This window comes from Dipodomys spectabilis, unplaced genomic scaffold, assembly GCF_019054845.1.
Source record: "Dipodomys spectabilis isolate Male_0828 unplaced genomic scaffold, ASM1905484v1 ptg000030l, whole genome shotgun sequence".
Classification (NCBI taxonomy): Eukaryota; Metazoa; Chordata; class Mammalia; order Rodentia; family Heteromyidae; genus Dipodomys; species Dipodomys spectabilis.
In genome coordinates, this window is record NW_024870707.1 from 8,303,106 (window position 1) to 8,325,505 (window position 22,400).

Consider the following 22,400-nt stretch of genomic DNA (forward strand, 5'->3'; position numbering starts at 1 on the left):
CCAGCCCTGTGTAAAGCTTTTTAAAAATTATGCAGAAATAACTACAAAGAGAAGCAGAAAGTAGAAGTGTGAATAACTCAAAAATGTAACTGGCCACAAATCAGAACCCTAGAAGCCATCTGGAATCAGCAATTTCTGCCTCCATTGTACAAATGTCAATGCCCAAAACAACAAATCTAAGGGCCTCCTTAAAAAAAAAAATCTTGATGTTCTTTTTTTGTCGGTCGTGGGGCCTGAACTCTGGGCCTGGGCACTGTCTCTCAGCTCTTCAGATCAAGGCTATTGCTCTACCACTAGAGCCACAGTACCACTTCTGGGTTTTTCTGCTTATGTGATGCTGAGGAATTGAATGAACCCAGGGCCTCATGTATGTGAGGCAAGCACTCTACCATTGAGCCACCTTTCCAGTCCGTTTCTTTTTTCTGTCAGTCCTAGGTCTTGAACTCAGGGCCTGGGTTCTGTCTCCCTTATCTCTTTTGCTCAAAGCTAGCATTCTACCACTTTGAGCCATAGCTCTACTTCCTCTTTCCTAGTGGGTAATTGGAGACAAGAGTCTCAGTGGGACTTTTCTGCCCAGATGGTTTCAAACCTGGATCCTCAGATCTCAGCCTCCTGAGTATCTAGAATTATAGAGGTAAATCACTGGTGCCTGGATTAATGGAAGATTTTTTTTTTTAATATTGTCATCTAGAAACAGCTTCTACTTTGAAAACATGACTTTAATTTCCTCCAAGAGACCACTGCCATCTGATATTGTTATATCCAAGAAACATTGTCAACTCTGATTACCACTTAGTAAGCAAGTTTATTTATTTATTGTTGGTCATGGGGCTTGAGCTCTGGGCCTGGGTGCTGTCCCTGAGCTCTTCAGCTCATAGTTAGTGCTCTACCATTTGAGTTACAGCACCACTTCCAGGGTTCTGGTAGTTTGCTGGAGATAACAGTCTCACAGACTTTCCTGTCCAGGCTGGATTTGAACCATCATCCTCAGATCTCAGCCTCCTGAGTAGCTAGGATTACAGGCATGAGCCACCAGTGCCTGGCTACCAAGTCTACTTTAAAATCCAGGGCTTTGCTGGCATCTAACAAGCTGAGGAAGGCTTCTGTTTACTCATCTTATTGAAATGATGAAGCTTATGCTGGAGCCAGATGCAAATGGCAGGTTTATGGGCTTCTAGAATATACTTGGGTTACTACTAGAATTCACACACTTGGCAGTAAGTTATGGTTTATCTTTTTATTATTTCTCCTTTTATCAAAATCTGTCACAGCTGGGGGCCAAGAGGAAGTAAAAAAAAAATCCCACAAATATTCCCCCAGTTTCCCCACCCACCTCCCACCCAGGGCTCTGGCCAACCCTGGGTACACATGATCATCTCCCCCCACCCTCAGCTTTCTCCCAGCAATAAATACAGGTGACCGTGATTCAATGAAACCACAACTGACTTCTTCATCTTGAATGCCCCAGGGGACCAGAAGGGGGCAAAAGTTTAACACCCATCCCTTCTTAGTTAAGGAGGTGTGGAAATGGTCTCTCTCCCAGGGGATAGGGATAGAGCTGCCCCCACAGAACTGCAGCAGCTCTGGAAAGAAGTGGGGAGGAGGGAAAGGGTGGTTGGGATGAGAGGGAAGCAACCTCACTCTTGTTCCATTCATCCCTTACTAGTAAGGGGTGGTCCCAGTGTATCAGTGGGGCAGAGAAAGGGGAAAGTTGGCAGAGTAGAGCCAGGGGAATGAAAAAACAAAAAACAAGGGAGGGCAGTTTGGCAGGTGGGGGTGGGAAGGAAGGAGAAAAGGAACACTAAAGTTCACTGCCCTCATCTTCTTCCAAGAAATGGGATCAACACACAAGTGACATGAATGGACAGGGTCTGGGGAAGTCAGGGTCCCTAAGGAGGAGAAAATGGGCAGGCAAGGACCTTGTAGTTCTCAGGTCTTCACAAGTGAGTGTGCTCCAGTTAGAGCAACAGGATGTTGCGGGATGAAGGGGAAGGCTTGGTGTCAGAGAACAGAAATGAAGAGGTCACAAAAGAAATTTGGAGCTCAAGGACAGTCCTGACATCCTACCCAGATGTTGGTAAGAATCTGGGTCTTGGAATAGGGCAAAGTCTGGGGAGGGTCAAACTTCAAGGCAGAAGGGTTAACTCTCACCACCACCACACCCTTCTCCCCAACCAAGAAGATATCCCTTGGGTTATCGGAGGTGAATACTCCAATCCGATGCCACGTTGACACTAGGCTTACGCAGGATCAACACAGAAGTCTCAGGGTCATGCTGGAAGGATAACCGGGTTTCAGGAGATCCTAAGAGAGGAACAAGAGTACCACGGTTGGCTAACAGGAAAGGCCATCCCAACCCTATCAACCTTGCCTCTGCTTCCTCTCGTCCGCCATCCTGGGTCCAATCTGTCACTAACCTTTTGTCTGGAGCACCACAGCTGCTGGCTTTCCAGCCCCTATTATCACCACTCGCTCAATCCAGACGGGTGTCTCAAGGTGGCCTTTGGGGTCTGCTGAGCTGGAGGTGGCAAAAGCAGATGCCCAACAGGGAAAAGATGTTAAAAACAGAAGGAACTTCTTACCCAAAGCAAGGTCAGGAGATGAGAGAAGAGCACGGTCAATAGTGACATCCCCAAGGACCAAGCCCCTGCTAGAGGGATCCCATTACCTGGAGACAAGAGTGTTGCCAGAGAAGGAGAATCGGCGAAACAGGAACTCATTGCGAGTCTGATAGTTGAATGTGTGCCCATCATCCAAAAAGAGCTCTCCTTGGGCTGTACCCTGAGCAGTAAATGGGACAATTGAGCACCTGAGCAAAGAGGAAGTCAAGAGCTCATCCCCAGGGGACTGAGTCCCAAGATGGCAGGCAGTTAGGTGAGGTGGCTCTCTGCGCAGGCACTCACTTGGGGACTGAGTGCAACAAACAGAGTGATGGGGTCATCCTTCATACAGTCTGAAGAGCGCCGCACACGCATCCATCGAGGCACAATTGTTCCTCCACGCTGAAACACAGGGATCTAGGACAAAAGCAGTGCTAGGATGAAGTCACCACTTACACCCACAACATCTTTCTGTTCTTACTATGTGCACACAGGTACCAGACCTCCAAGTACACACACTGTGTTCCCCTCCTCATCTGGAAACCTACAGGCAGACAGAACTGGTATACTCACACTGCTTAGAGTCACAGGCAAGTACAGGGTCTGAGGACCGTGATACTTCTGATAGGTTTGACTGTCGTACCATACCTGTGAGGATAAGATGTTCAGTTGCTCAGTGCACAGGGACGCCCAGCTTGTTTACTTTTTTTTTTTTTTTGGTCGGTCTTGGGGCTTGAACTCTGGGCTTGGGCACTGTCCCTGTGCTCTTCAGCTCAAGGCAAGTGCTCTACCGCTCGAACCACAATGCCACTTCCAGTTTCTAGTGGTTTATTGGAGATAAGAGTCACGGACTTTCCTGCCCGGGCTGGCTTTGAACCGTGATCCTCAGATCTCAGCCTCCTGAGTAGGTAGGATTATAGGTGTGAGCCACCAGCGCCCGGCTCCATGTTGTTTACTTTTTGTCTATGCCTTTCCATAACTCACCTCCCCTTGGCCAGGCAGATAGACCTGTACACCATGAGCCCCAGCATCTGATACAGGATGAACCAGAAGTGCATCCCCTAAAACACACAAGAATCAACTTGTAACTAGGGGATCAGGTCCCAGGCTAAGTGGGCAACACCAGAACATTTGTCCCCTGTACCACCAGCCACACACACTAACCCTTCTTGGGTCTCCACAACTAAGAATTTCTCAGCTCCACCCCAACCAATTCTCACCGAGTAGGAATTGATCATCCATACTGAAGGTGGTCACATCCTGAGGATACTGTACCCACAGGGGCCTAGCGAGGAAGCAGAAAGAGAAAGACATTCTCAGTAATCCCCAAGAACTGGCAATAAGAACAGCACAGGAAGCCGGGTGCCAGTGGCCCATGTGTGTAATCCTAGCTACTCAGGAGGCTGAGATCTGAGGATCCAGGTACAAAGCCAGCCCAGGCAAGGAAAGTTGGTGAGACTCTTATCGCCAATAACCACTAGAAAACCGGAAGTGACGCTGTGGCTCAAGTGGTAGAATGCCTGCCTTGAGCTGAAGCTGAGAGACAGCACCCAAGCCCAAGAGTTCAAGCCCCACGACCAACCAAAAAAAGCACGGGAGTAAGAAAGGTCTAGGAGTTTGCTGACAATTGTCACAACCTTATCTTGTCTGGTCTATCCCACCTTCCTGTTCCTCACCCATCAACTGCTTTGCACAGCAACCACTGAGAAGCCTCCCTGCATGCTGCAGTATAGTGCACTGCACAGGGGGCACAACGGGATTACATCACATTTTCTTTTTCTTTTTTTTTTTTGGGTCCGATCATGGGCCTGAACTCTGGGCCTGGGCGCTGTCCCTCAGCTCTTCAGCTCAAGGCTAGCACTCTACCACTTGAGCCACAGCGCCACTTCCGGCTTCTTTTGTTTTGCTTATGTGGTGCTAAGGACTCCAACCCAGGGCTTCATGTATGCAAGGCAAGCACTCTACCACTGAGCCACCTTCCCAGCCCTACATCAGATTTTCTTCTAAATTCCAATCTCTCCTAAGGAGTCCTTACCCAAGGCCCACTGTCTTTTTATCTATTCCTGGAACACAACAAACTCACTTCAGACTTTTTCTTTTTTAAACTTTAGAATTTTTAGACTTGCAGCCTGCTCTGCTTGGAACATTGTTCCTCAGGATCACAAAAGTCTATCCAACTCAGCACTCAGCACTCATCTTACTCAGCACTCATGGCTTTTTTTTGTTGTTGTTGTTGGTCATGGAGCTTGAACTCTGGGCCTATCCCTGAGCTCTTCAACTCAAGGTGAGCACTCTACCACTTGAGCCACAGCACCCACTTCCAGCTTTTTCTGCGTATGAGGTACTGAGGAATTGATCCCAGGACCTCATGTATGCGAGGCAAGCACTCTACCACTGAGCCACCTTCCCAGCCCCACTCATGGCTTTATCAAAGAGGATTTTTGTAAAAGTGGTACTGTGGCTCAAGTAATAGCATGTTAGCCTTGAGCTGAAGAGCTGAGGGACAGCGCCCAGGCCCAGAGTTCAAGCCCCATGCTGACCCCTCCCCCACCCCAAAAAAAGGAGCATTTTTGTGAGCATTTGATTTCATTATCCTGTTTTACTTTTGTCAAAGTTTATTACTGTTGGTAATTTTCTTTCTTTCTTTCTTTTTTTGCTAGTCCTGGGGCTTGAACTCAGTGCCTGGGCACTGTCTCTGAGCCTCTCTATGCAAGGCTAGCACTCTACCATTTTGAGCCACAGTGCTACTTGTCTGGTAATTGACTGGAGATGAGTCCTGCCCAGACTGGTTTTGAACTATGATCCTCAGATCTCAGCGTCCTCAGCAGCTAGGATTATAGGTGAGTCACTAGCACCTGGCTTATTAGTTATTGTTAGTCTTTCACTTTTTTTTTTTTTTTTTACAGAGTCTAGCTCTGAAGCTCAGGTCTTAAACTCTTCAACTCCTGAGGCATGTGCCACAATGCCCAATATTTCCTTTATTTTTATTTTTTGGTGCCAGTACTAGGGCTTGAACACCCAGCCTGGCTGCTGTCCCTGAGCTTTTTTGCTCAAAGCTAGTGCTCTACCACTTGATCACTTTTTTTGTGTGGTGAATTGGAGATAAGAGTCACAGATTTTCCTGCCTGGGCTGGCTTTGAACTGTGATCCTTGGATCTCAGCTTTCTGAGTAGCTAGGATTACACATGTGAGCCAACAGTGCCTGGCTCCCCTCTAATTCCCAAGATGAGATTTCCCTCCTGTTCAAGGTCTGCTGAAAGGAGATATGAACCAGTTCCCACTATTCCCCAGCCACTCTCAGCCTGCTCTACATAGAGCCCCCAAAATGCCTCACCTCATGACAGGAAACCCTTCTCGATGGGCCTGATAGAAGATAGTGTACCAGAAGGGCAGCAGAGAATATCGCTGGTTTAAGGCATCTCGGATTACATCTTGGTTCTGAGTTGTTAAGAGCCACGGCTCCCGCCGCCCAGTGTCCAAGTGAGCATGAGCCCGGAAGAATGGCTGATAGGCACCCATCTGGTACCAGCGAACAAGTAGCTCTGGCTCTGGGTTTTTGAAGAAGCCACCCACATCCGCTGAGAAAGGGAGGGAAAAGCAATTAGGAAAGAGTGTTCAGGAAAGATGCTGCCTGATGAACTGCCCAAGCCAAATACCCACAACTCCCAATTTGTAGTTTTGTGTTCATGCCTAGGTCCTAAGACCTCTACTTTGCCCCTCTCCTACCAAACAAGACCCTAAATTCCCCTCTCTTACCCCCACAGAAGGAAAGTCCCACCAGCCCCAAGTTGAGACACATAGGAATGGTGATCTTCAAATGGTCCCACTCAGCACTGTTGTCTCCTGTCCACACGGCTCCTGAAGAAGACAAGAGGTTAAATAGAAAAGGCCTTAGCATTTCAAGAAAGTGACTGCTCTGCTCTACATCTACTCTCAGGTCCCCAGAAGCAGAAGATAGGGGTGCAGCGTTCACAAGAATTTTATATTTATGCATGCTAGTACTGGTGTTTGAACCCAGGGCCTTGTTCAGGGCCTCTAGTCCAGCCTTTTCTGGTTATTTTGGAAATGGGAGTCTTACAGACTTTTCTGCTCATGTTGGCTTCAAATCTTTTAGATTTCAGCTTCCTATGTAACAAGGACTACAAGTGTAATCAACTGGCATCTAACTCCCAAGAACTCAAATAGGGACTTTCTCCTGCCCTCTTTGATTCCACTGAAAGAACACTAGAGATAGGGAGATTCAGTGAACAGCTTTCCAAAAGCTAGGCCTGGGTGTGGCTCCTTTGATCTGGTATTCCCCCTTTGCTAAAGCTCTATACTCAAAGTCTTACCAAAACGCTGGGAGCCAGCGAAGAAAGCCCTGCTTAGAACAAAGGGCCGTTCTATTCCACCAGAACGCTGTATTAACCCATTTGCAGTGGCCATGTGCTGAGTAGAGAGAAGAAAAAAAGGCAGTGAGAACAAGAGTCCTGTTATCCGTTGTAAGATGCCTGATCCTCAAGTCCTAGGATCTATCTTTTTTCTTTGTTCTTGTCGGTCATGGGGCTTGAACTCAGCTCCTCAGCTCAAGGTGAGTGCTCTACTTCTGGCTTTTTCTTTGTTTGGTTTTTTTTTTTTAACTGTATTTTTTTTGTCTTTTCTTTTTTGGTACTGGGGATCGAACCCAGGACGTTGCACTTGCTAGGCAAGCGCTTTGCCACTGAGCTACATCCCAGCCCTCTGGCTTTTTCTGCTTGTGTGGTGCTGAGGAATCAAACCCAGGGCCTCATGCATGCAAGACAAGCATCTGCCACTGAGCTGTCTTCCCAGCCCCTCTTTTTTTTTTTTTTTTTTGGTCATGGGGCTTGAACTCAGGGTTTGGTTACTGTCCCTGGGCAATTTTTTTGGTCGGTCATGGGGCTTGAACTCGGCTTGGGCGATGTCCCTGCGCTCTTCAGCTCAAGGCAAGCGCTCTACTGCATAAACCACAGTGCCACTTCTGGTTTTCTGGTGATTAATTGGAGATAAGAGTCTCAGGGACTTTTCTGCCTGGGCTGGCTTTGAGCCATGATCCTCAGATCTCAGTCTCCTGAGTAGCTAGGATTGCAGGTGTGAGCCACTGTCACCTGGCTTTTTTTTTTTCCCCCTCAAGACTAGCATTCTACAACTTCAATCCACAATGCCACTTCTGGCTTTTTCTGTTTCTGTTTCTGTGGTACTGAGGAATCAAACCCAGGGCTTCATGCATGCTAGGCAAGCACTCTACCACTAAGCCACATTCCCAGCCTCTCTTTTTTCTTTCCACCAACTCTCCTCTCTCAGTCTCTTACCACATAGAAGCCATAGATGTTATGGATGTCTCGGTGCTCCCAGCCCCCGTAATGCTGGGCATCCTTGAGCATGGTGACCTCAGGACCATTGAAAACAGATGGTTCGTTCATATCATTCCAGACATAGAGATTAGGAGCTGAGCCCTGGGAATATAGCAGGTAATATGGACAGAAGACAAGAAGGAAGAAGACAGGCAGTGTCAGTCTGAGAGTTCCTAGGAATCTAGAAAGATTTATTTCCTCAGATCAAGGGCCCACAGAAAGTCACAGGCATCCAAACAAAGCAGAGTGGCAACCAGGAAGGCTCTTTATCATGCAGGCAGGGTAGGAAGAACAAGAGTCATAAGGAGAAGCCTTTCCTACCTCGTAATTGTCAAAGCTGAACATGTTAGCCCACCAGGCCCTCATGAGGGGATTAGTGAAATCAGGGTAACCAGCTGAGCCTGGAAGGGGATAAAGGTGGTGGTCAAATACCTCCCTCTTCCTCCCAGGACCAAGTCACCATTCTACCTCCCTGGCCTTCCATCTGCCTCTCCTTCAAGCTTAGGCCTGCCTACCTGGCCAGCACCATCCCTCATAGTCAGAGCCATCCCGGGTTTTAACATAAAAGCCCTGGTTCTTTAACTCTTCATGAACACGATAGCCAGAGTCCACCTTGATGTGAGGGTCCACGATGGTCACCAGCTGAGGGCAAAGAACACAAAAGTGGTTGGTCAGATATCTCCAAGGCTATCTGGCCTCCGCCTTACCAAGAGATCACTGACCATGGCTGCAACCCCTTTACCTTCCGCCTCTTGGAGGCCAAGTGATCAAGCATGGTGCGGGGCTGAGGGAAGCGGCTAGGGTCCCAGGTGAAGTACCGCTTGCCATCAGCATGTTCAATATCAAGCCAGATGACATCACAGGGCATGTTGTGATCATCAAAACCCTGATCCACTTCCAGAACATCAGCCTCATCTCGGTAGTTCCAACGGCTCTGGTGGTAGCCGAGGGAGAAGAGTGGGGGCAATGTCTGGGTTCCTGTAGGTTTATAAAGGATGTGGGGTATTAATGGGGATGGATCCTTGCCGTCCCAGAAACTGAGGGAGACATAAGAGAAGGAGGCTGAGAGTATAGCACTAGTAAAGAGACTGAAACACAAAACTTCTGAAAGTGTACAAAAGACAAGAGGAAAAAAATGAGGCTGTAAGCCTGGCGCCGGTGGCTCACGCCTGTAATCCTAGCTACTCAGTAGGCTGAGATCTGAGGATCACAGTTCAAAGCCAGCCTGGGCAAGGATAGTCCATGAGACTCTTATCTCCAATAAACCACTAGAAAACCGAAAGGGCGCTGTGGCTCAAGCAGTAGAACACTCGCCTTGAGCTAAAGAGCTGAGGGATAGTGCCCAAGCCCAGAGTTCAAGCCCCACGACCAACAACAACAACAAAAAAATGAGGCTGTAAGTTAGCCGATTGGGCCCAATCACCTACCTGTGAGACTAGCATACTGCCTGAAGACATCAAAGACAGAAGGCCCAAGCAGAAGAAAGACATCAATGATACCACTCTCTGACATCCAACGGACATCTGTCTGTGGGGTCTCCCCCGAACCCTGCAGGTAGTCAAGCATCTTCCCAAACAGAGTCTACAGAAGGGATCAAAGGCAAATAAGCCCTTAAATTTTCCAATTCCATATAAAAGCAGCAATATTCTCCTCAAGGTCTTATTTTGACTCCTAATGTCTTATTTTGGTCTAATATTAAATGTCACCTCCCCAGGAAGGCTTTTGTGTACCACACTGTCTAAAGCAGTACATACCTACCCCCATCTCCATGACTGTTTCAATGTTAGCAATTACCACCTTGAATTCATCTTGCTGTGAAAGTCTTCCTGGGAATGGAGAACCTGTCAAAGCTCAGTAAGCCCATGTCCCCAGCACCTAGAAGAGTGCCTAGCACATGCTATACCCATAACAAATGCATGCCCTCAGGCCACAGTTGGCAATGCCTTCCTTAAGTGTGGGCATTTGGCAGTGACTAGAGAAAGCAGAAGGTTTCTAAAATGCCTAAAACAGGCTATGTCACCAGTTTCTTTAAAACTCACATCTTTATTTCTTTTTTTCGGTTGGTCATGGAGCTTAAACTCAAGGCCTAGATGCTGTCCTTGAGCTCTTTTGCTCTATTACCAATTTTTGAGTAGTTAATTGGAGATAAGAGTTTTATGGGGACTTTCTTGTCTGGGCTGGCTTTGAACCATGATCTTTGAACCATAATCCTAGCCTCCTGAGTAGCTAGGATTATAGGCAGGAGCCATTGGCACCTGGCATATCTTAATTTCTTCCTTCTTTTTTTGGTGTATGTGGTAATGGGGCTTGAACCCGGCATTTGGGCACTGTGCTTTAGCTGGCTTTCCATCATTCAAGCTATACCTCCACTTTTGGCTATTTGGGAGCTAAAGTGCCTCATGGACTTTCTTGCCCAGACTGACTTCAAATCCTGATCCTCAAATCTCAATCTCTTCTTTTTTGGTGCCAGTCCCAGGGCTTAAATTCAGGGCCTAAGCACTGTTTCTGAGCTTCATTGCTCAAAGCTACCACCTGAACTACAGCTCCACTTCTGGCTTTTTTTGAGTAGTTTATTGGAGATAAAAGTCTCACGGATTTTCCTGCCTGGGCTGGCTTTGAACTCAGATCTCAGCCTCTGAGTTGCTAGGATTACAGGTGTGAGCCATCACTGCCTAGCTCAGGCCCTGCTTTCTCCCCCTACTCTTACCTTTCCTGCAGTGTTGGAGGATATATCAACCCAGGTCTCAGCAGCATTGAGCCAGAAGATGCCCAAGTCTCGATGAGGGTTATGTGCCAGGAGCACAGGCACAGACCCATACAAGGCCATGGGGTTATCCAGCTCATACTGGAATACATCCAAGTTGTATAGGCGATATGGTTCACCACCCCTGGTAGCAAACAGACAGACAGGCCTAAGCTAAGAACTGGCCCCAGTTGCAGTACTCCAAATCCTACCTGATTCAGGTCAGTGATGAGAAGTAATTGTCCTTTCTTAAAGAACTTTCTTTTTCTTTTTTTTTTTTTTTTTTGGGTCCGGTCGTGGGGCCTGAATGCTGTCCCTCAGCTCTTCAGCTCAAGGCTAGCACTCTACCACTTGAGCCACAGCGCCACTTCTGGCTTTTTCCTTTTTGCTTATGTGGAACTTTCTGAACCACCATAATGACTAAGCACAGAAAGTGATCCATGCGGGGCTGGGAAGGTGGCTTAGTGGTAGAGAGCTTGCCTTGCATGCATGAGGCCCTGGGTTAGATTCCTCAGCACCACATAAGCAAAAAGAAAAAAGCCGGAAGTGGCTCTGTGGCTCAAGTGGTAGAGCGCTAGCCTTGAGCTGATGAGCTGAGGGACAGCGCCCAGGCCCAGAGTTCAGGCCTCACGACCGGACCCCCCCCCCCCCCTCCCCGCCCAAAAGAAAAAAAAAAAAAAAAAAAAAGAAAGTGATCCATGCTTTTCTGGACTATCCATCATCATACCCACCTCCCAAAGATCAGACTTCCACCCACTTCTCCCTCCTCCTTCTGGTATCATTAGGGGACTTACTCAGTGACCTTCAACCTCAGGCTGTCTCCATGCTCAGGGATCCCATATACATGCTCCATGCCTGGCAGAGAGAAGTCCAAACCTACAGACGTAGGGCCTAGAAAAGAACCCAAGGCTGAGCTCCAGTGGTTGTTCTTAAGCAAGGACTCCCTGTGCCCCTGCCCAGGGCTCTCCCAGCCCCTCACCATATGGCTTGCTGTCAGAGTGAGTTTTGAATGTCTCCTCCCAGGCTCCTGGCTCATCTTTCTCTGCTTTCCCCTGGGTCTCCTCTGGCTGTAAGAAGGAAAGTGGACCACTACCCAATCATACACCAGTTTTTCTTTCTCTCATTTTCTAAATCCCATCCCTCATGGTGAACCTCGCTGAGTTTGTATTTTTTATTTTTCTTTTAATATGCAGGTTATGGGGCTTGAACTTGGAACCTCGCACTCTCACTCAGCTTTTTTTACTTATAGCTGGTGGTCTACCAATCAAGCCATGTCTCCCAGCTCCCTCATCTAAAGTTTCTTATGGGACTCTCCCATCCAACATCCCAGCCAGCCCTATCCTCCAACCACCCACCCCCTCCAACTTGCCTTGTCACCATCCCCAGGCGTTTCCTCAGGCTGGGCCCCATCGCCCTCAGCTGGGTCTTTTGATCCTTGCCTGGAAGGTAGGAGAGCTGTCTGCTCCAATCCAGAGGGGGCAGGGACGAGGGGCTAGTGGAAGGAGGGGTAGGGGAATAGAGAGCCAAGGGTCCAAAGGAATGAAAGCATTGGAGGAAGGGACTGAACGTTAAAGCTTGGAGAGGGACCCCAGGAACCAGTTAAGTTTTCAAAAGATGGGGAACAAACTGAGAAAAGAAAATGAGGAGTTGTGTGCACCTCCCACCAGGAAATACTTTCTACATACAGGGGCAAATCACCAGCCTCTGCCAGCATCTAGAAGAGACAAGCAGGGTGGTTCAGGGGCCTGAGTTCTGAATGTTAGTCCTCCTAGCTCTGATGCCTCTCCTAAGATACTCTGATTCCAGCTACTTTCTCACTGGCTTCAGACACTTGGCCTGACACATGGTTTTGCAAGGGAAGTCAGACCATAGTAAACTTCTCCAGACACAAACAAAAACTTCAAAAGGTTCTTCTAAAGAATGCTCTCAGGCAGCTGGCAAGCGGCTGTCTGGGACCTCAGTTCCACCTCAGCTAAGGGTAAAGAACCCCAGCAACAAGCAGTATCCTTCCACCCCTTGGCAAAACACTAAGTTCCTAACATTCCTTAAGGACTTGCAGCACTTCATCTTCTTTCTCCCAGGGGTGTGTTAGCCAGAGCAACACAAAACAAGGGCCAAAACATCACACAGTGGGAAAAAGCAGGAGAGGTAAAGTACAGGGCATGGAAAGATCTGGGATCCCTTTCCAAGAGGACCAGCGTGACGGGTGGGTAAAGACAGAAGAACACATACAGTACCAGTGGCCATGGATTTACCTAGAGAAAAGGCTCTTGATCTTATCCCAAATGCTACCGAGCGTGAGACTAACTTTATCCGAAAAACTGGGGCAGGAGGAAATGAGTAGGGAAGGGGAAAAGGAGGCACAAAACCAACACAAAAACAGAAACATAAAAGTGAGTTTCAGTCGACAAACTTCCAGAGATGGGGGGAAAAAGAATCCAATAAATAAATAAATGTCTTTTAAAAGAAAGAAAAAAAATATGGGGAATATGATGATATGAGAAGGGGAAGAGGGAGAGATAGACCCAGGCAGGCCTCCCAGAGGAGGTGCCCAAAGCACAGCTCAGGGACAAAAGCAACAGCCTCCTGATCTGTATAGAAAATGGAGAAAACTACAACCCCTCCAGCCCCCAGCTACTACCCAACAGTCTTGCCACCCCATCTCCTCCCAGGAACCTAGATACCCCACAATATCCCTACACTCTCCCATAGTAGACTCCCTGCTGTTCCAACCCCTGTACTCACGGGACCCTGGGGGCTCTCTGGTGCTCAAATTCCATGAGTCCTCGAGCATTGACACTGAGCAGAAGACTGCGATCCTCTAACAGGTCAAGGCGGAATGGCTGAGCTGTCAAGATGATTTTGTAGGGTCCCTCAGCCACTGTTAGCTCAACACTATTGTCATCATGGCCAGAGACAGAAAGCCTGGGAAAGATATGAAAAGGGATACAGGAAAGGGCAAGGGGAAAGCTGGGGTGCTGGTGGCTTCTGCCTGTAACCATAGCTACTCAGGAGGCTGAGATTTGGGGATCAAGGTTCAAAGCCAGCTTGAGCAAGGAAAGTCTATGAGCCTTTTATCTCCAATTAACTACCAAAAACCAGAAGTAGAGCTCTGGTAGAGCACTAGTCTTAAGCAAAAAGAAGGTCAAGCACAGAGCCCAGGATCTCAGTTCAAGCCCTAGCACCAGCACAATAAATGAATGAATGAATAAATAAATATGGAGTATGCTATTCTGAGTAGTTTTTGAGGAAAAAAAAACATAGAATGGGAGTGGAGGAGTAATGGGGCCGGCAATAGTATATTTCTAAAGGTAGGAAATCAGCCTTGTTTACTTTCTCTTATAAAACCAGCACCTAGGCCAGCCAAGGTACAGAAGATGAAGTAATACTTGCTTACTGAATGAAGATAAAGAGTAAATGACAAAAAAAAAAAAAAAAAAAAAAAGAGTAGGAGCTGGGAAGTTGGCTCAGTGGCAGAGCGCTTGCCTTGCATGCCTGAGGCCCTGAGTTCGATTCTCAGCACCACATAAGCAAAAAGCCGGAAGTGGCGCTGTGGCTCAAGTGGTAGAGCGCTAGCCTTGAGCTAAAGAGCTGAGGGACAGTGCCCAAGCCCAGAGTTCAGGCCCCACAACAGGACCCAAAAAAAAAAAAAAAAAAAAAAGAGTAAATGAAAGTGCAATAGAAAAAGAGTCAGAGTAGCACAGTGTAACACTTAAGTATTACCCTGATGTAGGAAAATTGGCTACCTAAAGAAGGTTCAAGGCTGGGAATATGGCTTAGCGGTAGAGTGCTTGCTTAGCATGCATGAAGCCCTGGGTTTGATTCTCCAGTACCACATAAACAGAAAAAAAGCCAGAAATGGTACTGTGGCTCAAGTGGTAGTGGTGGAGTGCTAGCCTTGAGCAAAAGAAGGTAAGGGACAGTGCCCAGGCCCCGAGTTCAAGCCCCAAGACTAGTAAAAAAAAAAAAAAAAAAAGTTCATTGGGAAGGACAAAGAGCAAAAAGGAAAGGTATGTTTCTCAGACAAATTTACCGAGCTGTAGGGGGATCAGCCACCAAAACATCTGGTACACGGTATCGGGGCCGCCGGGGCTCCAGCTCATCAATTCTGATCCGAGTCATGTTCTTTTGAAGCCCCTGGAGCTCCAGCACCAGCAACACCTGTGGGGATAAAGGTTTGGATTTGGAGAAATTAGAGGGACTATACCATGCAAAGTCCCTGAACCCAGTCCCTCTTGAAGGGACCTAAAGGGCCTAAGATTAGATTTGTTTACAAAGTATAACTAGCCAATGATTAGGCTGACACAGACTGTTCACTGTAAGCTCCCCCTTCCCAAGTTATCCTGTAGTCATGCCCCTAACTCTACTACTTTTCCTTGCCCTGCCTCACCTTGGTAACCTCATGGATCAGATGGATTGTAAGAGAATCAGGACCCAGCTGCAGAGTCTCCAGCAAGGCACGATATGGAGAAAGTCCTGGCCGTATGTTGCGCTGCCTCCTGCCAAGTGCAACAATGGGGAAATAAAGAGAGTACCCCAATATTCCTATGTATCTCTAAGGTATTCATTGCCACCTCCAACATTACCCTCATTTCCATTCCATTCTCCCACAAATAACATACTTGCAGAAGGAACTCTCTTCACAGGTCTTGAAGTTGCTTCTATCCACAGCAAAGGTAATCCCCAAGCAGACTCCTAAACACGCCAGTACCAAGCCTGTCCAAGACCTATGGAACAAAAGGACAAAGAGATAGAATCAACATGGAGGTTAGGAAGAGCCCCATGCCTGTTATAGCTATATAGGACAGCTCATGAGAAAGAGAAGATGGAGTCACATTAAATACAAAAGATAGCAGAAAAAGATGGCAGAGTAGACACAAGGTAGAAGGTCCTAAAGAGTCGACTTACTCACATCTTCTCTTCAAAAGACAAGAGGAGCAACTATGTATGAATACAGTGTAAGGACCTCAATGAAAGCTACTGATCAATAGAGGACTTGAGAACCAACTGTCGGCGGCTCACATCTATAATAATTCTAGCTGCTCAGACGGCTGAGATCTGAGAACTACAGTTGGAAGGCCAGTCTGGGCAGGGACTCTTTTTTTTCTCCAATTAACCAACAAAGCTGGAAATAGAGCTTGTGGCTCAAGTGGCAGAGCATTAGCCTTGAGCAAAAAATCTCAGGGACATTGTGTGGCCCTGAGTTCAGGCCCTTAGATTACCACCAAATAATAACAATAAAATAAAAAGTACTTAAGAAGCAAAAAATAATAACAGGGTTATTCTCAGCAAAACATTAATATAAACATATCTAAAATACAATATTGAAACCAACTGATATAATTAATACACATAAATTAAAAGGCTCATGCTTGTAATCCAAGCTACTTTAAAGGATAAGATAGGAGGATTATGGTTCAAAGTTAGCCCAGGCAGAAAAATTCCTTAAGACTCTTATCTCCAATTAAGCAGCAAAAAATCAGAAGTAGAGGTGGATTGAGTAAAAAAGCTAAGGGACAGCAAGCGCCAGCACCAAAACAAACAGGAAAATATCAGGCTTGAACGGGAAAGGGAGGGATAAGGAACAAACATGATGAGGGAAGGCTAACAAAGAGGGTGAATGAGGATGAATATGGTTGATGTAGTTTCTTTGCATATATGAAAATAAAAAATGAAACCTATTCAAATTGTTTTATGGAGGAGGGGAGCTGGGCATTGTTGAGTCTCACCTGTAATCTTACTTAGAAGCCTGAGACCCCAGCCGGGTGGCGCCAGTGGCTCATTGTAACCCTAGCTACTCAGGAGGCTGAGATCTGAGGATTACAGTTCAAAGCCAGCCGGGGCAAGGAAAGTCCATGAGACTCTTACCTCCAATAAACCACTAGAAAACTGAAAGTGGCGCTGTGGCTTAAGCGGTAGAGCGCTTGCCTTGAGATGAAGAGCTGAGAGACAGCACCCAAGCCCAGAGTTCAAGCCCCAGGACCAACAAAAAAAAAAAAAGGATTGAGATTCAAAGCCAACCCAAGCAGGAAAGTCTGTGAGATACTTATCTCCAATTAGCCACCAGAAAACTGGAAGTGGAATTGTGGCTCAGAGTGGTAGGGACAGTGCCCACACCTTCAATTCAAACCCCACAACCCAAAAATAAAAATAAGAAATAAAATTTAAAAGCCAGGCAAACAACCTGTAATCCTAGCTATTCAGAGAAGCTGAGATATAGATCACAATTCAAAGCTAGTCCAGGCACGAAAGTCTAAGAAATTTCACTTCCAATTAACCAGCAAAAAACAAACAAAAAAAAGTCTGGCTAGGTGCTGGTGGTTCACATAGCTACTTAGGACACGGAGATCTAAGGGTCCCTGTCTGAAGCCAGTCCTGGTAGAAAAATCTGAGACTTTACTAGAGCTGAGGCCCAAGTGGTAAAAATACAAACGTTGAGTGAGAAAGCCAAGCAAGTTTCAGGCCGTGAGTTCAAGTCCCAGTACTGGTACAATTGAAAACAGGCAAGAGCTCAGGAGGCTGAGATCTGAGGATCAGGGTTTAAAGCTAGCCCGGGCAAGAAAGTCAATGAAACTCTAATGTCCAATAAACTACTCAGAAAAAGCCAGAAGTTGGCACTATGGCTTAAGTGGTAGAGCGCTATCCTTGAGCACAGAGAGGCTCAGGGACAGAGCCCAGGCCCTGAGTTCAAGCCCAGGACCTGCCAAAAAAAAAAAAAAGAAAGAAAGAAAAAGAAAAGAAAAGAGGAAGGGAACAAATAACTTTGGTCTTCAGAGGTCCTGGTATTGACTCTGGTTACATCAGCCTCTCAAGAAGAAAAATAACAGCTGATCCCAGAGGAAATGGAGGTACCATATGTGTGGATCTAAGAAACAAAGAAAACTGTGCCTTTCATGAATGGGCATGGCTCAAGCTACAATTGTAAAGTTAAAGATGCACCCTTACCGAGCCTGCAGGTCACATTTCCTAAGGATCCTAACTCCCACAGTATACCAGGTATTCTGTTCCTCCCGTGTCAACTTTTTTTTTTTTTTTTCTGTCGTGGGGCCTGGGCGCTGTCCCTCAGCTCTTCAGCTCAAGGCTAACGCTCTACCACTTGAGTCACTGTGCAACTTCTGACTTTTTTTGCTTATGTGTTGCTGAGGAATCGAACTCAGGGCATCATGCATGTGAGACAAACACTACCACTGAACCACCTTCCTAGCCCCCATGTCTACTTTTGCATCACCATCCAGGGCTGAAAAGAGCAAGAACTGTAACTCTAATGACCTATAACACAGCCATGGGGGTTGGCTGTATTATATCCCTAACTTTGGACTCTACCAGCAATTTATAAAGTATTAACGCTCTAGTCTCGACCTCTGAAAACATGATTTAACAGGACTGGAATAGGGTCTGGGTATCTGAAAGCTCTCTAGAAACTAAGGCAGGATGACTGCTTGAGCCTAAGAGTTCAAGGCCCAACTGGGCAACATAGTGAAACTTTTTCCATTTCAAAAATATATAGGAAAAAAATAAGCCGGGCACCGGTGGCTCACATCTGTAACCCTAGCTACTCAGGAGGCTGAGATCTGAGGATCAAGGTTCAAAGCCAGCCCAGGCAGGAAAGTCCGGGCGACTCTTATCTCCAATAAACCACTAGAAAATCAGAAGTGGCGCTGTGGCTCAAGCAGTAGAGTGCTTGCCTTGAGCTGAAGAGCGCAGGGACAGCGCCCAGGCCCAGAGTTCAAGCCCCACGGCCGACCAAAAAAAAAAAAAAAAAGAAATCTGAGAATCACGGTTCAAAGCCAGCCCAGCTCAGGCAGGAAAGTCCATGAGATTTTTTTTTTTTTTTTGGGGGGGGGTCTGGTTGTAGAGCCTGAACTCTGGGCCTGAGCGCTGTCCCTCAGGTCTTCAGCTCAAGGCTAGCACTCTACCACTTGAGCCACAGCGCCACTTCCAGCTTTTTTCTTTTTGCTTATGTGGTGCTGAGGAATCAAACCCAGGGCCTCACGCATGCAAGGCAAGCGCTCTACCACTGAGCCACCTTCCCAGCCCCCATGAGATTCTTATGTCCAAATAACTACCAGAAAACCAGAAGTAGAGCTACTATGGCTCAAAGTGGCAGAGAGCTAGCCTTGAAGTAAACAGTTCAGGGACAGCAAGGCCCAGGCCCTGAGTTCAAACCCCAGGACACACACACACACACACACACACACACACACACACACACACACACACACTAAAAAAAATAGATATAGGGGCTGGGAAGGTGGCTCAGAGGTAGAGTGCTTGCCTTGCATGCATGAGGCCCTGGGTTCGATTCCTCAGCACCACATAAGCAAAACGAAAAAAGCCGGAAGTGGCGCTGTGGCTCAAGTGGTAGAGTGCTAACCTTGAGCTGAGGGACAGTGCCCAGGCCCAGAGTTCAGGCCCCATGACCGGACCCCCCAAAAAAAAAATATATATAGATCTATATATCAGTATATAATCAAGTCTGGCCTTGGACTCACAATCCTCCTGCCTTAGCCTCCAGAGTGCTAGTATTACAGGTATGTACCACTGAAACCAGCTTTTTCCTTTTCTTTCACTATTTTTTTTTTTGTCGGTTGTGGGCCTGGGCGCTGTCCCTGAGCTCTTCAGCTCAAGGAGAGCGTTCTACAGCTTGAGTCACAGCGCCACTTCCGGATTTCTAGTGGTTTATTGGAGATAAGAGTCTCACAGACTTTTCTGCCTGGGCTGGCTTTGAACTGTGATCCTCAGATCTCAGCCTCCTGAGTAGCTAGGATTACAGGCATGAGCCATCAGCGCCCAGCATTCTTTCAGTATTTTTGTTGTTGGGGGGAGCGGAGGGTCAGGCCAGGGGCTTAAAACTCAGAGCCTGGGAACTATCCCTGAGCTTCTTTTGCTCAAGGCTAGCACTCTACCACTTGAGCCACAACTCTACTTTCTGTCTTTTTGGTAGTTTTTATTTATTTATTTATTTTTTGCCAGTCATGGGCCTTGAACTCTGGGCCTGGGTGCTGTCCCTCAGCTCTTCAGCTCAAGGCTAGCACTCTACCACTTGAGCCATTTCTGGCTTTTTTCTGCTTATGTGGTGCTGAGGAATCGAACCCAGGGCCTCATGCATGCAAGGCAAGCACTCTACCACTGAGCCACCTTCCCGGCCCTCTTTTTGGTAGTTTTAGTTTTAGTGGAAATAGAGTCTCACAGAGGGCTGGGAAGGTAGCTCAGTGGTAGAGCGCTTGCCTTGCACGCAAGCAGCCCTGGGTTTGATTCCTCAGCACCACATAAGCAGAAGAAGCTGGAAGTGGTGTTATGGCTCAAGTGTTAGAGCGCTAGCCTTGAGCTGATGATTTAGTGGTAGAGTGCTTAACTAGCAAGCATGAAGCCCTGGGTTTGATTCCTCAGTGCCACATACACAGGAAAAGCTGGAAGTGGTGCTATGGCTCAAGTGATAGAGTGCTAGCCTTGAGCAAAAAGAAGCTCAGGGACAGTGCCCAGGCCCTGAGTTCAAGCCCCAGGACTGGCTAAATAAATAAATATACATATATGTGTGTACACATATGCCATTCTCAGATCTCAGCCTCCTGAGTAGTTAGGATTACAGGTATGAGCAACTGGCACCTGGCCAGCTGGTAACTCTTATTATATGAGTAGTATAGGAGCACTTGCTGGAGAAGATTCCAAAGTGGGGAGGTAGAGAAGAGGGACACAGATTTCTTCTTGGCAATTAAACTTTGCAATTTGTTGGAAGTGGCGCTGTAGCTCAAGTGGTAGTGTTCATCTTGAGCTGAAGAGCGCAGGGATAGTGCCCAAGACCAGAGTTCAAGCCCCACGACCGACAAAAAAAAAAAAAAAAAAACTTTGCAATTTGTAATAGAATTACTAAAGACAGGATGGACCTACTATACACATTGGATTTAGCCTTTGTATCTTTTTTTTTTTTTTTTTTCCGGTCAGACATGGGGCCTGAACTCTGGGCCTGGGCGCTGTCCCTCAGCTCTTCAGCTCAAGGTTAGCGCTCTAACACCTCAGCCACAGCGCCACTTCCGGCCTCTTCTGCTTATGTGGTGCTGAGGAATCGAACCCAGGGCCTCATGCATGCAAGGCAAGCGCTCTACCACTGAGCCACCTTCCCAGCCCCCACATCTAAGCTTTCTAGGGCCACAAGGCTACCAAGTGAGCACTCCACAGCAGACCAGTGAGAAAAAAGGCAAGGTTTGTATCAGCAAAATGAACAAAATAAATGCTATCAGAAAATTCAGCCAAGGACATGTGGCGGAGTTCTTGAAGAATGGCTATAGTAAGCATCTTGGACCACTGAGTCCATATTCATCCTTCCCTAAGCAACAGTGTTACGTCAAATACTCTGTGGAGTATTTAGAGTTGGGGGAATGACCATGGGGAATCAAATTTTATTGATTTGTGCCAGTACTGGGGCTTGAACTCAGGGCCTGGAAGCTGTACCAACTGAGTCACAACTCCACTTCTGGCTTTTTGTTGGTTCATTGGAAATAAGAATCTCATGAACTTTCCTGCCTGGGATGGCTTCGAACCTTGACCTCAGATCTCAGCTTTCTGAGTAGCAAGATGGACAAGCTTGAGTTATACCTGCACTTAGCAGAGAATAGGATTTCTAGATATCTTTTAATTATGCTCTGTCTAAAGGAGCTAGGAATCCAGGGATGCTCTGAGCACCCCTAACAAGAAGAGTTCATAAGCTAAAAAGTCAGGCATGAGCTGCAGGGCAAGTAAGACCTGTTTATTGTCTCAGGCTTCCCAGAGCTTAAGTTTATGATCCACTCTTCCCCAGTATATCCGTTAGGTAAACGCTTTGTGGAGCTGATGTGTTTCCAACCCCTTCCCCTTCTGCCCCCCGGTACTTAAAACTTCAGAGCAAGGACTAGACCATTCGATTACGTGTCGTGTTTGAGCAACATCATCCATGCAGACTCTGAACTTACAGATCCTACCCCAGCCGAAGTGAACACTAGCCAGGGCTGGTGCTCACGTGAAGATAACAATAGTAGGGATGGAGCCCAGGCAGACCCCGGGGCGAGGCGGACGCGAGCTTCCAGCCCGGCTAAAGGGCCCTAAGGCAACAGGCGGCTTTGCCAGAAACGGGAGTGCGTGTGTCCCCCCGCACCCCCACCCTAGCCTCCCCCGACGACCCAGCTACTGCAGGAGGAAGGCGGCGGTGTTGGGTGTCGCGAACCGCCGGGGAAGCTAAGCAGCGGAGAGAGGCCCGGGCCGAGAAGAGCGCGCAGGTGCGGCCTTTCTGAACTCCGGGGCTGGCCCCGGAGCCCCAGGGGCCAGGGCCACCACGACGCGGGGGGCTGGAGGCGCCTGAGGCCGCCTCGAGGAACAAAGGGTCTCCGCGAGGCCAGGGGGAGCAGGGTGGCAGACAGGGTGTAAGGAAGGGAGCAATATGGGGTCTGGGGAGTTAGGGGCATCCGGGTGCGCCCCCCGGGTTCCGGACTCCTCACCGCCTCCTACGCGCCGCCACTGCCGCTACCGCCGCCATCTTGTGCCCGGTTTGCTCCTTGACCCCGAGCGGCCCCGCCCCTGCGCACGCAGGGCCACGTATCATAGAGCCCTCCCCTTCCGGCCTCCTGATTGGCGAATGCAAAGAGGGGCCGACCGTCCGTCCTATCCGCAGACCACACACCTTACCTGCTCCCGAGGCGGGGCGGGGCGGGGCGGGGCGGGGCGGGGCGCTCAGTG

The 22,400-nt window shown here is 47.8% G+C and overlaps 1 protein-coding gene across 2 annotated transcripts; it reads right to left on the minus strand.

Annotated features, from left to right (window-relative positions):
* Positions 1-1,222: 1,222 nt before the first annotated feature.
* On the minus strand, positions 1,223-22,229 carry Ganab (glucosidase II alpha subunit). Of its 2 annotated transcripts, XM_042675802.1 has the most exons (25): positions 22,163-22,229; positions 15,317-15,421; positions 15,085-15,193; positions 14,728-14,855; positions 13,440-13,619; positions 12,950-13,015; positions 12,064-12,133; positions 11,674-11,761; positions 11,489-11,585; positions 10,659-10,839; positions 9,379-9,532; positions 8,694-8,929; positions 8,467-8,593; positions 8,273-8,352; positions 7,910-8,053; positions 6,932-7,028; positions 6,357-6,458; positions 5,935-6,178; positions 3,821-3,885; positions 3,585-3,661; positions 3,174-3,248; positions 2,904-3,017; positions 2,669-2,781; positions 2,418-2,518; positions 1,223-2,304 (listed from the first exon to the last, which is right to left on the minus strand). In XM_042675802.1, exons 1-25 carry the CDS (start codon positions 22,198-22,200, stop codon positions 2,195-2,197), a joined length of 2,901 nt encoding a protein of 966 aa, XP_042531736.1. In that variant the 5' UTR covers positions 22,201-22,229; the 3' UTR covers positions 1,223-2,194. The 2 variants fall into 2 exon arrangements, with proteins under 2 accessions (XP_042531736.1, XP_042531737.1); XM_042675803.1 differs by lacking the exon at positions 12,950-13,015.
* Positions 22,230-22,400: the final 171 nt, after the last annotated feature.